General features: G+C 44.9%; 1 protein-coding gene across 20 annotated transcripts in view; it reads left to right on the top strand.

Moving 5' to 3' along the window:
• The window catches only part of TPM3 (tropomyosin 3), a 37199-nt gene that overhangs the window by 13670 nt on the left and 8840 nt on the right, over positions 1-14689 (top strand). For 4 of the 20 annotated variants that reach the window (XM_009432502.3, XM_063813269.1, XM_514431.7 and 1 more), the window contains 6 exons: positions 3686-3819; positions 6726-6843; positions 6949-7019; positions 7825-7900; positions 9218-9280; positions 9460-9529. In XM_009432502.3, coding sequence (XP_009430777.1) covers positions 3686-3819; positions 6726-6843; positions 6949-7019; positions 7825-7900; positions 9218-9280; positions 9460-9529 — 532 coding nt within the window. Of the gene's footprint in view, positions 1-3685; positions 3820-6725; positions 6844-6948; positions 7020-7824; positions 8516-9217; positions 9281-9459; positions 9530-10544; positions 10624-11986; positions 12186-14689 lie in introns of those variants that run through there. The other 16 variants (XM_009432539.4, XM_009432528.3, XM_001147418.6 and 13 more) reach the window with 9 other exon arrangements.

Consider the following 14689-nt stretch of genomic DNA (forward strand, 5'->3'; position numbering starts at 1 on the left):
TGTTTTTAATACCTCTCTCCTAATTGTCCCTGATATTTTTCTCTTTTTAATTTTTTTCTAGTCTAAAAAACTTAAGAGGCTGGGTGCGGTGGCTCACACCTGTAATCCCAGCCCTTTGGGAGGCCTGGGCGGGTGGATCTGAGGTCCACCTGTGGATCTGATGAAACCCCATCTCTACTAAAAATACAAAAAATTAGCTGGGCATGGTGGCGCATGCCTGTAATCCCAGCTACTTGGGAGGCTGAGGCACAAGAATTGCTTCAACCCTGGAGGCGGAGGTGGCAGTGAACCAGGATTGGATCATGCCACTGTACTCCAGCCTGGGCGAGTATCGGCACTGGGGGAGTGAGGGGTCAACTGCGGGAGTGTAAGGTCAGCACACTACCTCTGCCTCAAAAAGAAAAAAAAAAGTAATAATAAAAACCTTAAGAGTACTACCGAGGGAGTGGGCTTTGATTCTGGCCTTAATCCTAAATTCCTAGTCTCTGGAGAGGTTAGAATGCTTGACTGTTGTGTGGTTCTCTTCTATTCGTGGGCCTGGTGGACTAAGCAACCTTTCTTTGGTTGCTTTGCTTTCCTTTCTCTTTCCCCAGTACTAGAACACACACTCACAGGGGAGAGGCAGATAGCCCTTTACCCCTGCTTAGGCTCCGCCTTTGTTTACTGTGGGGCAGATAGCTCTACTCCCTTCCAACTTGCCTCCCCTTTGGTGAAGTTTAAATTCCCCAAGGACACGGTATCTCCCTGGGTAATGCATTTGTGAGCACAGTGAACTCAAATAGTCCTTTACTCACAGGGCTCAAGCCTAACTTTCTAATACTCTTTCATTTGAATTTTATCTGTGGCTTTTATCTAATAAGAGAAACCCCAGTGTGGCAGAAAGCCAGATTTAGGCTAATCCCCTTCTGTCCTTGGCCCTGTTCTGCCTGAGAGTACCATCACACTGTCAGTTTCTTGCCTGGAGGGGTTGACGTATTTGGGAAATCTCTTTGGAGTGGAGGATAGCCGAAGCTGTTGTCAGCCATCTTGTAATGTGACTGAGTTGCTGCTGCATTCTACTCTTTCCCCAATCCCTCACCCAGGATCTTTGCTTCCTGGGCAGTGGAGAGTCCTATTATTACTTGAAGGGAAGAACCACAGAGTACTGTATATCCTCCACACTGCGCAGAGATAGGTCAGCTGAAACACCAAAACCGCATCTGGATGGGCATGCTAAAACCTAAGATGATTAGGAAAGTGCAGAGCTTAACGTTTCCCAGGGCCACAGGTAGCCTGGTCTGCAAAAAGTAGGCCTGTTCAATCTCTTGGTACCCATTGGTATTATTTGACCTGAAAGGGACAGGCACTGTGCATAGACTCATGGGGGAAAAGTCAGCTTGTCTTCCTTGTTCCTTTAAACAAAGTATCAGATCTTGATTCTGCAGGCTTTTGTTTCATTGTAAAGAGAACTGATCCTCTGTGCTAGGAGAAAAGAGAAAGGCAAGGTCCCATTCCCTACCACTCCACCCCGGAGGGGGTCTCTGAAGCTTTTTCTAGGACTCCCATCTCAGGTTCTGCTTTTGATACAGGCTTGTTCATGTGTGCATGCTCTTAGGAGGGCACCAAGATGTGTTTTCCCCCTCTCCCTTTTCAGCCTTGCTAAGAATTCTATTGTAAATGCTGATTTGTGGGAGAAACTGCCTGAGCCAGCTTGCTGTCATGGCAACTGTACACCCCCGCCCCATAGCCTGTTATCTTCTACTCCAGTTTGGGTAACTACTGGTGAGCTGCATGATGTCTTACATTTCATGAGCTTCCTCTAAATCTAGTTGTATTTTTCGTCTGAGGGGGGTAAGTCATTTTACTAGCAGTGTCTCCTAGGTCTTGCCTGATAGCCTGACTTGCTCTTGATCCATGGCCTTGTTGGGTTTGTGAGGAGAAATGTGTGTTGTTACAGAGAACATCTATTTTTCTGGAAGAGGCAGAAGCAGAGAATACTTGTCTTTGTGGTGTTTTGAGTAGTGTAGAGGCACAAATGGTTTCTTAATAATTTCAGCTTATGTTGACTTCTCGATTTTCTTTGCCTGGTGGCTAGATTGTAGCCCCAGCCCTCTGCTTCCCTTCCTAGTCTCTTCAGCTTCTCATGTTTGTATGTGGAAGTTTTTGTGCCAGACCTGATGGTTAAAAAGGAGTCTTTTGGTCTATATTCTTCCTCATCGGAGCTAGTGGCCCAGGCTGTTTCTATAGCTGCACCAACTCCTGCCTGCCAGGAAGAAATCAGGGTAATAGAATTCAGGCACAATCTGGGCTATAGAAGAGAGATCGTGTTTACCAGGCACTTGGATAAGCATCTGAACTGGGTGGTGTGCGGGGCATATTAAATTCTTGTATACTGTTGCAGTCAGGGTACCTCCCACCAGTAAAGGTAGCGGGGAGGCAGTCATGGAAAGAGGTTTTCCTACCATTAGAATTTATCCATCCACCTGCAGGCTGCCTCCTTCTTTCCTTGTTTCTTAGAGAAAACCCATCCAGGATGGGTTTACTCGGACTCTAACCTATACTTCATTGTGAGATGGAGGCCAGGGGGAAGATTGTCATAAGCTGTATTAGAGGGTGAAGCTAAGGGGATGGCTGGAGGAATAGAAAGGAGACAATTCAGAAATTTGGAGGAATGGTAGTGGGTGTGGTGGAAATGTTCTTTCTTTTTTGTAAAGCTATCAAAGCAGATAATTTTAGCCAGAAGCAGCTCCTTGTAGCCAACTTAAAAAAGGAGTACGGGGGCACAAGTTGAAGGGCTGGTGAGTAGGCATCCCAACAATATTCCATTCTTTTGCTTTCCAGTCTGGAAGGCTATTCTGGAAGACATTCCCTTGGCTAGTTATTCTTCTGATGTGTTAGGGTAAAGTGATCATAGGAATAACAGTTTGAGTTAAGCAGCAATTAATAGGTAATCCAGGATTCCCTCTTTTTTTTTTTTTTTGAAATGGAGTTTCACCGTGTTGCCCAGGCTGGAGTGTAGTGGCGCAATCTCAGCTCAGTACAACCTCTGCCTCCCGGGTTCAAGGGATTCTTCTGCCTCAGCCTCCCGAGTAGCTGGGACTAGAGGTACGCGCCACCACACCTGGCTAATTTTTGTATTTTTTATTAGAGACAGGGTTTCACCATATTGGCCAGGCTGGTCTCAAATTCCTGACCTCATGATCCGCCCGCCCCAGCCTCCCAGAATACTGGGATTACAGGCATGAGCCACCACACCCAGTCAGGATACCCTCTTTAAGAAACCTTGCTTTTTTTTTTTTTTTCTGCTTTATGAGACACTTGAAAGGTTACTGAGGATGAGACATGCCTCCAAGCCAGAGCTCAGGCAGAAGGAACCCTTCATTGACTTTCTTTTCTGACTCCAGTGTGTTGAGGAATTTGAACTGAGTCCAGGAAGTGGGTGGTACTAACTCACTGGGCTGGGCAAGGAACTGAGTTTTAAAACACTCTTCCTGTGGAACATATGGGAGTTCGTTGATGGGAAAGGGAGGAAATATATATATATAAAGTTATGTCTGCTAGATCTTTTAACAGCTGAGCTAAGACAAGTTCTACCCTGCGAGACTCTGGCTTTTTCATGGTAGTCAACCCTGATCTTAATGTCATAGTTATTTCTTCTTTTCTCCATGCCTCTGCTTCCCTTGTCCATTCTTTCCTTCAAATGCAGGCTGAGGCTGAGGTGGCCTCCTTGAACCGTAGGATCCAGCTGGTTGAAGAAGAGCTGGACCGTGCTCAGGAGCGCCTGGCCACTGCCCTGCAAAAGCTGGAAGAAGCTGAAAAAGCTGCTGATGAGAGTGAGAGGTGTGTAGGGAAGCCTGATGGAGTGTGGATTTTAAAAGTTCATAATAGTTCTGATCAAGATTTCCTTATAGACCTGTTTTCTAAATAGCAATTCTGGCTGCGTGTGATGGCTCACGCCTGTAATCCCAGCACTTTGGGACGCTGAGGCAGGAGGGTGGCTTAAGCCCAGGAAGTTGGGGCTACAGTGAGCTGTGATTGCGCCACTGCACTCCTGGGTGACAGAGAAAGACCCTGTGTCAATCAGTCAATAAAAATAAAATACTAACTCCATCACACAGGATCTCCTTTCTATTCTGCATATTCTGTCCCCTTGAAGACAGTAAGGGTAACTTAGATGTTGTGACCCTTTTGTAATTGGTATTTCCTTACAAATTGGCCTAATGATCCTTAAAATGGGATCACCAGTATGACTTCTACTTTCTGGATCATAAGCTTCTATTTGTGAGATTAATTTCTCTAAAACAGAGGTTCTCTAAGTAAGGTCTCAGACCAGCAGCATCAGCAATACTTGGGAACTTGGTAAAAATTCACATTCTCAGCTCCTATGCTGATCTGCTGAATCAGAAACTTTGGATGTGGGGCCTGGCAATCTGTTTTTAGTAAGCCTTCTCAACGCTGGTTGCATTATTAGAATCATAGGTAGGGGTGAGGGGGGAAATCACTGGGGAATTTAAAACTGTGGATGCTTAGATCTCATCCCAGTTCCATTAGAATCAGTTGCAAGAGGGGTCTGGGCATTGATGTTTTTAAAGTTCTCCAGCTAATTTTTTTTTTTTTTTTTTTTTTTTTTTTTGAGACAGAGTCTCGCTCTATAGCCCAGGCTGGAGTGCAGTGGCGCAATCTGGGCTCACTGCAAGCTCCACCTCCCGGGTTCACGCCATTCTCCTGCCTCAGCCTCCCAAGTAGCTGGGACTACAGGTGTCCGCCACCACGCCCGGCTAATTTTTTGTATTTTTAGTAGAGACAGGGTTTCACCGTATTAGCCAGGATGGTCTTGATCTCCTGCCTTTGTGATCCTCCCACCTCGGCCTCCCAATGTGCTGGGATTACAGGCGTGAGCCACTGCGCCTGGCCTTCCCCAGCTAATTTTAATGTGTTCCTAGGGTTGAGAACCATGGCCCTTGAAACAAATTATAACTCAAGTTTTTGAAAATAGCCAGTTGTCTCCTTGCCACATGTGAGTTAAACTAGAACAGAGGTGCTTGACAACTAAGGGTTTTCAGAATAAATAGTGCCTTTCTAAGGGTACGTTACTACTGTGCAGCTGTGAAAATGAAAGAGGCAGCTATGTGTATACTATTAGAGTAGCATGCAAATTATAGAAAGTGAGGGCCGGGCGCAGTGGCTCACACCTGTAATCCCAGCACTTTGGGAGCCTGAGGTGGACGATCACTTGAGGCCAGGAGTTCAAGACCACCCCAGCCAACACAGCAAAATCCAGTCTCTGGTAAAAGTACAAAAATTAGCCAGGCGTGGTGGGGCGCGCCTGTAATCCCAGCTACTCAGGAGGCTAAGGCACGAGAAGCACTGGAACCCAAGAGGCGGAGGTTGCAGTGAGCCTCCCTCTTTTTTTTGGTCTCAAAAAAAAAAGAAAGAAAGAAAGTGAGGATAGCTGCATGCTGAATCCTGGGGGGAAAAAAAAAGAGTGTGGAAAACAAGTTGCAGAACCGTCTAGTATATTATTACTTTGGGGAAGCTGGGATGGGATTTTTTTTTGTGTATATATATATATACATATATTTAAATAATATTTATTTATTTTTTTGAGACAGAGTCTCACTCTATCCCCTAGGCTGGAGTGCAGTGGCACAATCTCGGCTCACTGCAACCTCCACCTCCCGGGTTCAAGCCATTCTCATGCTTCAGCTTCCCTCAAGTAGCTGGGATTACAGGCGCCTGCCACCACTCCTGACTAATTTTTGTATTTCTAGTACAGACAGGGTTTTGCCATGTTGACCAGGCTGGTCTCAAACTCCTGACCTCAGGTGATCTGCCGGCTTCGGCCTCCCAAAGTGCTGGGATTACAGGCGTGAGCCACCACGCCCAGCCGTATATATCCATATTTTTATTTAATATTTTAGTATTTAATTTCTTAATAAGTTTTTTTGGGGGTGGTGGAGGAGACGGTGTCTCACTCTGTCGCCCAGGCTGGAGTGCAGCAGTGCGATCTTGGCTTACTGCAACCTCTGCCTCCCGGGTTCAAGTGATTATCTTGCCTCAGTAGATGGGATTACAGGTGCTTGCCACCACACCTGGCTAATTTTTGTATTTTTAGTAGGGACAGGGTTTCACCATGTTTGCCAGCTGGTCTCGAACTCCTGACCTCAAGTGATCCACCTGACTTGACCTCTCAAAGTACTGGGATTACAGGCGTGAGCCACTGCGCTTGGCCAGGATGTATTACCTTTATAACAAAAAGTGTTTTTTTTTGTTTTTTTTTTTTGAGACGGAGTTTCGCTCTTATTGCCCAGGCTGGAGTGCAATGGCTCGATCTCGGCTCACCGCAACCTCCACCTCCTGAGTTCAAGTGATTCTCCTGCCTGAGCCTCCCAAGTAGCTGGAATTACAGGCATGTGCCACTACACCCAGCTAATTTTGTATTTTTAGTAGAGACGGGGTTTCTCCATGTTGGTCAGGCTGGTCTTGAACTCCCGACCTCAGGTGATCTGCCCGCCTCAGCCTCCCAAAGTGCTGGGATTATAGGCGTGAGCCACTGTGCCCAGCCATAACAAAAAATTTTAAATGAAATAATTAAACTAAGGTGTGGGAGTAGTAACATGGAATTTCCATTTGAGGGGCAGACAGAGAGGAGTGGGCTTTTAAAAGTACAGTTCTGAGACCCTTGGAGTGGAGCTGACGACACACTCCTCAGGGTGTCAGTATTGCTTTTGTCCTATTTCTGGCAGAGGTATGAAGGTTATTGAAAACCGGGCCTTAAAAGATGAAGAAAAGATGGAACTCCAGGAAATCCAACTCAAAGAAGCTAAGCACATTGCAGAAGAGGCAGATAGGAAGTATGAAGAGGTAAGTGACCTTCTGTTAGTCCCTCTCGTATCAGCCTTTTACAAAGCATAATGTGGTAAATGGCTCCTTTGCTTCACTAAGCTATACTGGGATCTTTTCCTGTAGGTGGCTCGTAAGTTGGTGATCATTGAAGGAGACTTGGAACGCACAGAGGAACGAGCTGAGCTGGCAGAGTCGTGAGTATCTAGCTCCCCAAATCTTGTCATTACCAATTTGTCCCTTCCCCTTTGGCTTGGGCACTAATATGAATAAATTAGCATTCCTTCAACCTTGTTAAACAGGGCCTAGGGAATGGGAGTCATCTATAGTGCTTTTTTAGGCCCAAGAATGGTTTTAGGCTTCCTTATTCTCCTGACTAGTGACAAGTGACAAAAGAGGCTTTCTTATTTTTTGTTGGTAGGGTTTACAAATTGAGAGCAAATAAGGACGAATACATGGTGAACAGTTAACTGGAAGATCCTACTGGGTCCTTCCACCTGGGGTGGAAGACATCAAAGTGGCTATCCTGATTTAAGATCTAGTGTCTGGCTGGGTGTGGTGGCTCAAACCTGTAGTCCCAGCTACTTAGTATGCCAAGGCAGGAAGGTTGCTTGAACCCAGGAGTTGGAGGCCAGCCTGGGCGTCATAGGGAGACCCTGTCCCTAAAACAAATAAATTTAAAAAAAAAATCTGGTGTCTGTTTTGGCCACTTTGCCAATCTGCTAGGGAACCTTAGGGCAAGGGTAGATATTAACTGCTCTCCCGTCGGTACCTTCTGGGCCTTGATTAACAAAGTCAGTGCTGAATGCATATGTATTTGTGCTTCCCTCTTACATTCCCGTCTGCCAGACATAACATATCATGACCATGGTGGTGTTCTCTTCCCATTTTTTGAATTTTTTTTTTTTTCGTTTTGCTGCTTGTTTTCTTGCTGTGTTCCTTTTTGACCTTTCTCCCTCCCCACAACCTGGCTTGTGCCATCCCCGTGACTATCACTAACAGCCGTTGCCGAGAGATGGATGAGCAGATTAGACTGATGGACCAGAACCTGAAGTGTCTGAGTGCTGCTGAAGAAAAGGTACTAACCATTAAGCCCACAGCAAGGTTATATATATGGTGTGGTTTTGTTTTGTTTTGTTTTTGTTTTGCAGCTGCCTCCCCTCCACTTGATTTTGTTGAGTGCTGTCTCATCTCTTCATGGAATGCTCCATTCTTTTCCACTTACTTGGCATCTTTCATCTCTTCTTTCCTAGTTGCTTCACTGCCTCTCCACAGGGTCTCCTTCCTTTGGGTGATTTGGGGGACTGTTTGGGTTGGGCATTTGTTCCCACCTCCACCCCAGGTAGCAGTTATGACTTGTTCCTGGTAGTGGATTTCTCTCAAGTGCTTTATTAGTATTCAAACATTTTGAGCCCAGGAAGGTCTAGCTCCTGACACGTTCTATGGTAGAGGGAGGAGGGTTGATGCTTGCTCAGGTTACTTGGGAACATCTCTTCCCCAGTATGCCTTCCAACTCTCTCTACATATAGGTTCAATTCACGTCTATGTGTCTCTCTCCCTTTTTTTATTCTCTTCCTTTTCCCTTTTCCTCTCCTGTGGTATTTAAAATATTCACAGTAAGTGTTCTGAGCTGGAGGAGGAGCTGAAGAATGTCACCAACAACCTCAAGTCTCTTGAGGCTCAGGCGGAGAAGGTAGGGGCTGGTTTGTGAAAGTGACAGGCTTTGGGGCCTGGGCCCAGCCCTGCCCTTGATGAAAGACTGGAGACACGCATTCCATATATAATCCAGTGAGGCGTGTCCTCTTCCTACCTCCTTACCATGTATTCAGGTTCTGGGTTTAATGCTACTTTCTGTGCACTTTGATTGCTTTAATTAAAATAACTTCATGGTCTCAGGTTACTGGAGTCATGTGCTCCTTAGGCTGATACTGCTGTGCTGAAAAGCAATAATCAAGGGCCCTAACAGGCTTTCTAGCAGACAGATGGGGGCAACAGACAGAATCAGCTCTGAGACCTAATGAGCAATCAAGACAGATGACTTCACTTTGCCATCATGTGGGTGTGTTTCAGTCATGTGACCTTGGGGTGCTACTATTCTTGCTCATCAAGCAGGGGAAAGGAAAAACACCTCCTTGGGTTGATCTGAATAATATCAAAGCTTAGATCCATCTTAAAAAGTCATGGAGAATTTTAACCTGAGGATCTCATGGCTCTAAAGACATAGATTTCTGAATTTCAAGGACCTATTGTCCAGAGCCAGGCCTTGCTCTTACTCTTGGACCATTCAGCACATTTAGTGCAAGAGGATATTCAATGTAAGAGTTAAATGTAGGGGGGAGGTATTGCCTGTGTGACTAATTTCTACTCTGAAATTTTTAATCTACTTATCTTACAGTACTCTCAAAAAGAAGATAAATATGAGGAAGAAATCAAGATTCTTACTGATAAACTCAAGGAGGTGAGCTGAGGGGATTTATAGGGCAGAACCCAAAACATTTAGAGGTATATAAGGCATTAATATGGATTTAAACTGGCTGGTTTGGGTTCTGAAAGGTCCAGAAGTAGAAGGTGGAAGAAATAGAGATTGTTCTTCTTTGTCTTCATCTCTGGTTCTGACTAATTTCATATTTCCCCCAGGCAGAGACCCGTGCTGAGTTTGCTGAGAGATCGGTAGCCAAGCTGGAAAAGACAATTGATGACTTGGAAGGTATGGAACCTGGAGTAGGGATTGAAATAGAGAAATATAGAGGAAGACTGCCCATTAACCATTAATCTCTTTTTCTGTACACCAAAGGAAGTTGGTAGTGACTTGGCATGTATTAATATCATGTGCACTGTCCTATGCCACAGCTAGGCAAAGTGGGTCAAACTCTAGAATTGGTTTTTTAAATTTAATCTTTTCCTTTAAGAAGACTTTACCAAATAGTCTGCAATTTGTACCCTTCCCTTTGAGGAGAATGATAATGGCTGCATTTACCTCCAATTTATTAGTCTTAAACCTTTAGTCTGTGGGTTTAAATGGAAGCCATGATTTCAGAAGGGCAAGATGTATGTCATTTCATGGCTACTTTCCACAGTTCTTTTTGCCACTCGAGCTGTCGGGTATTTATCCAATAAATGAAGTTGTGGAATAACCGTATCTGAACATTGACCAATGTCAGGAGCTTTCTAAATACTTTCTGTCCCTGCAAGTTGGTAACTGCCATCCACCCTGACAAGGGAACGTACTCTTTGCTTTGAGAACTCTGATGTATGCTCCTTTGGTACACTCTCTTGGCAGAGTTGCAGGGGCAGCCTGTGGAGCAGAGGGGCCACTAATAGGTTCACATTTTGTAGGCAGAGAAGTGTCTGAATATGGATATATACTCTCTCCCTTTGCTATTTTTGTTCAATTAAGTGTTATCACTGCTAGGAATTGGGTACCTGGATGGGAGTGGTATCCTCTTGAGTGCTTTTGGAAATAGGAATTTCTAGTTATGACTGTGCCCAGGTTCTCAGCCCTTGCTGCAGTCGATTTGGAGTATCAAGAAAGGAAGTTGGTCATAGGAGAGAGTAGATCTGAAAATGTCCAGTCATGGTTGCCAGAGTAGATATTTTCCTAACTGTGGTATTAGACCCACAGTCACACTTTCCTAATTTCTAATGATTCCCTCTCTTCATCTGCTTCTGAAACCTTTCACTCTGTCCCCTCATTCCTCCCTGTGGTTCCTGTGCCTGTCCAGATGAGCTCTATGCCCAGAAACTGAAGTACAAGGCCATTAGCGAGGAGCTGGACCACGCCCTCAATGACATGACCTCTATGTAACTATCTGACAGTAGAGTGGGGCTGGGATCTTGGCTTGTGGGTGGATGGGGGTACAAGCTATGCATAGTGGTGTGCTTTGGTTTTATCCTTTGGAAACTAGAATCTCCACCCTATCTTTGAAACATTGGTGCTGGTTATTTGTTTGGCAAAAGCTTTGGAGGCATGGCCGGGCGCGGTGGCTCACGCCTGTAATCCCAGCACTTTGGGAGGCCGAGGCAGGTGGATCACGTGAGGTCAGGAGTTGGAGACCAGCCTGGCCAACATGGTGAAACCCCGTCTCTACTAAAAATACAAAAAGTAGCCAGGCATGGTGGCAGTGCACCTGTAATCCTAGCTACTCAGGAGGCTGAGCCAGGAGAATCGCTTGAATCTGGGAGGCAGAGGTTACAGTGAGCCAAGATGCGCCACTGCATTTCAGCCTGGGCAACAGAGTGAGACCCCATCTCAAAAAAAAAAAAAAAGAAAAACATTAAAGGCCAGGCATAGTGGCTCACACCTGTGATCCCAGCACTTTGGGAGGCCGAGGTGGGCGGATGACTTGAGGCCAGGAGTACAAGACCAGCCTGGCCAACATGGCAAAACCCTGTCTCTACTAAAAAATATTTAAAAAATTAGTTGGGCTTGGTGGCGCATGTCTATAATCCCAACTACTCGGGAGGCTAAGGCAGGAGAATCACTTGAAACCAGGAGATGGAGGTTGCAGTGAGCCGAGATAATGCCACTGCACTCCAATCTGGGTTAAAGAGCAAGACTGTCTAAGAAAAAAAAGCTCTGGAGGCAATTAATCTTGGATCAGAAGGAGAACCCTGACTGACTTGTAATTTTTATATTTTGTATTCATAGTTTCTTCATTACACTGTGATTTTTCTATTTGCTTCTCAAATTTAGTCTTCTCAGAAGGGATACTGCTAGAGGTAGAATCCATACAACTAAGGAAATAGGGCCCACAGAGCCAGTAACTTGGGCCCTGACACATTAAGACAAAATTCAGGCCTCCTGGGTGTGTTTAATTGGTTCCCTGATATTAAAGTTCAGGGAACTACCCAAGATGGGAAATACCAAATTCACCTAAGAATTGAGCTGAGTCCCAGAAGCAAGCCAAGTGATAAACAGCACCAAAAAGAGTTGTTGGGGCTTCATCTGTTTGCTGTGGATCCCTGATCCTTGATGCTAATCTGCCTCTTTGTATCTTTCCCACTAACCCTGAAAAGAAGCCACATTTCTCAGGCTGAAGTGTCTGGCTCTCTTTTATTATTCCTGCTGCCACCTCTTCCTTTTTTTCCTCTTCCTTTCTCCCAATTTGCTATCTAGATTGATGCTAGTCCTTCTCACCTAGAGTATCCTTACTTTTTCATACAGATAATTATCACCGTTTCTGCTCTGTTCTGGATCTGCCCCCTTTACTCCTCGGGGAACCCAAGGCCCCACTCTCGCTCTGGATTCCATTTGGGTCAGCCTGGCTGGTCCCCAAGGCATTAGGATGGGGGAGCAAAAAGCAACTTATGTATTTTCTTCCACCCCCACCCCAAATTAAAATGTTAAGCTGCTGGAAACCTCATGCCACCCTGCATTTGTGTCATTGACAAAGCTGCTGCTGTCCCTAAGAAGGAGCCTTGGGGGTGTGATGTGGGGAAGAGCTATTGTAGGCTCCCCCTCCTCTGACTTATGTAATCAAAGCCACTTTTGTGTGTGTCTATTTTTTCTTGACATTTAAACTCAGCTGATCTGATTCTACCAGAGTGATGGATTTAGTACAGGTTACTCAGGATAGTAATTTTAGTTATACTCCTCAAGCTGAACAAGATTAAATTCCTTATTTCCAGGTTCTTAAATCATCCTGCCTGCAGTGTTTCCATTCTCTCTTCAGGTATTCCTCCTTTGGTGTGGTGTCATTGAGAAGCCATTGAAGTGACTCTCAATACACATTCTGTACCCTTTTACCCGTGGTTCAAATGGTGCATCCTCAGAACACCCAGTGAACCCAATACATTATTGCTAAGATTGACTAATTATGTCAACTCCAGTCACAGAAAAATATACAATGGATAGAATTCTCGATGGTTTTTTTACTTTTTCTTCTTTAAACCTTTCTTACATATTTGAGACTTGCTACCATTTGCCTGCTAGTGTGTGACTAGTGGGATATAAGATAAGTGATAAATTATTATTGGGAAAACTAAAATGACCAATCATGCATATTTCAAATAATGTGCATATGAGGCTAATGATTTATTACATACATAAATTTCTGCTAGTCAAATTTTCCTTGGTTCATATTGTGGAATTAAATATCAACATTTTAGAAATTCCCATTATAGGCCGGGCGTGGTGGCTCATGCCTATAATCCCAGCACTTTGGGAGGCCGGGGCAGGTGGATCACCTGAGGTCATGAGTTCGAGACCAGCTCGGCCAACATGGTGAAACCCCGTCTGTACTAAAAATACAAAAATTAGCTGGGCATGGTGGGCGGGTGCCTGTAATCCCAGCTACTCGGGAGGCTGAGGCAGGAGAATCGCTTGCACCTGGGAGGCAGAGGTTGCAGTGAGCGGAGATCGCGCCACTGCATTCCAGACTGGGCAACAGAGAGACTCCATCTCAAAAAAAAAAAAAGAATTCGCATTCCAATTTACACAGCAGAGATTTCTTAATAGTATAACTGTGAATTATACTAATCCAAGCACGTAAGTGTTGTTCACTTAGTACTTTAGTTTCCCAGCAGGGTATGTATTTAAAATTTGCTTTTCTTTTAGCTGGGTGCAATGGCACTTGCCTGTAGTGCCTGTAGCTCCTTGGGAGGCTGAGGCAGGAGGATTGCTTGAGCCCAGGAGTTCTGCACTGTAGTGTGCTATGCAGGTCAGATGTCCTCACTAAATTTGGCATCAGTATGGTGACCTCCTGGGAGTGGAGAACAACAAGGTTGCCTAAGAAGGGGTGAACTGGCCCAGGTCGGAAATGGAGCAGGTCAAAATTCCTGTGCTGATCAGTAGTGGGATTGCACCTGTAAATAGCCACTGTAGTACTCCAGCCTGGGCAACACAGCAAGATTCCATCTGTTAAAAACACTTTTGCTCTTCTTTTAAACAGATATAATCAGGTAGGGAAGTTTTCCTTAATCTAAAACTTTAAGTCATATCAAATTCAGGTTTCCTTTTGTCCATTCCATTTCTTACTGCCGCATAGCCTTTGAGATTAAGGTTCAGATTCATTTGTTCAGCTGACACTTCCTGGTATCTTCTAGGTATAGGATATTAAGATGGAGACAGAAATAAAGATGGAGGCACCGTTCCTACTCTCAAGTTGCTTAGAATCTACTAGGAGAGAAAACATACATAAAGCTACAGATACTGTGTGATGAATGCCACAAATAATAGTGTTATGGGAATTGAGTAGAGGGGACGAGATTGATCCTAGTGGGGATGAATTGGAAAAACTCATGGAAGAAGGCATGTAATGGGTACTTCATAAACATGTTAAAACTTTTTTCTTTTTTCTTTTTTTTTTTTTTTTTTGAGACAGAGTTTGACTCTTGTCACCTAGGCTGGAGTTCAGTGGCCTGATCTCAGCTCACTGCAACCTCTGCCTCCTGGGTTCAAGCAGTTCTCCCACCTCAGCCTCCCGAGTAGCTGAGATTACAGGCGCCTGCCACCACACCCAGCTAATTTTTGTATTATTAGTAGAGGTGAGGTTTCACCATGTTGGCCAGGCTGGTCTGGAACTCCTGACCTCAAGTGATCCACCCACCTCAGCCTCCCAAAGTGATGGGATTACAGGCTTGAGCCACTGCGTCCGGCCAACGTGTTAAACTTGCATATTCATTTTTATTGGGTTCCAAAAGTGGATTTTTGACAAGCAGAGTTGGGTTGTGGGATAGTGAATATTGACCATTCCATTATTTATTTATTTTTCTCTTTTTGAGACGGAGTCTCGCTCTGTCACCCAGGCTGGATGGAGTGCAGTGGTGAGATCATGGCTCGCTGCAACCTCCGCTTCTTGAGTTCAAGCGATTCTCCTGTCTCAGCTTCCCGAGGAGCTGTGATTACAGATACCCACCACCATGCCCA

The sequence above is a fragment of the Pan troglodytes genome, chromosome 1 (genome assembly GCF_028858775.2).
Source record: "Pan troglodytes isolate AG18354 chromosome 1, NHGRI_mPanTro3-v2.0_pri, whole genome shotgun sequence".
NCBI lineage: Eukaryota > Metazoa > Chordata > Mammalia > Primates > Hominidae > Pan > Pan troglodytes.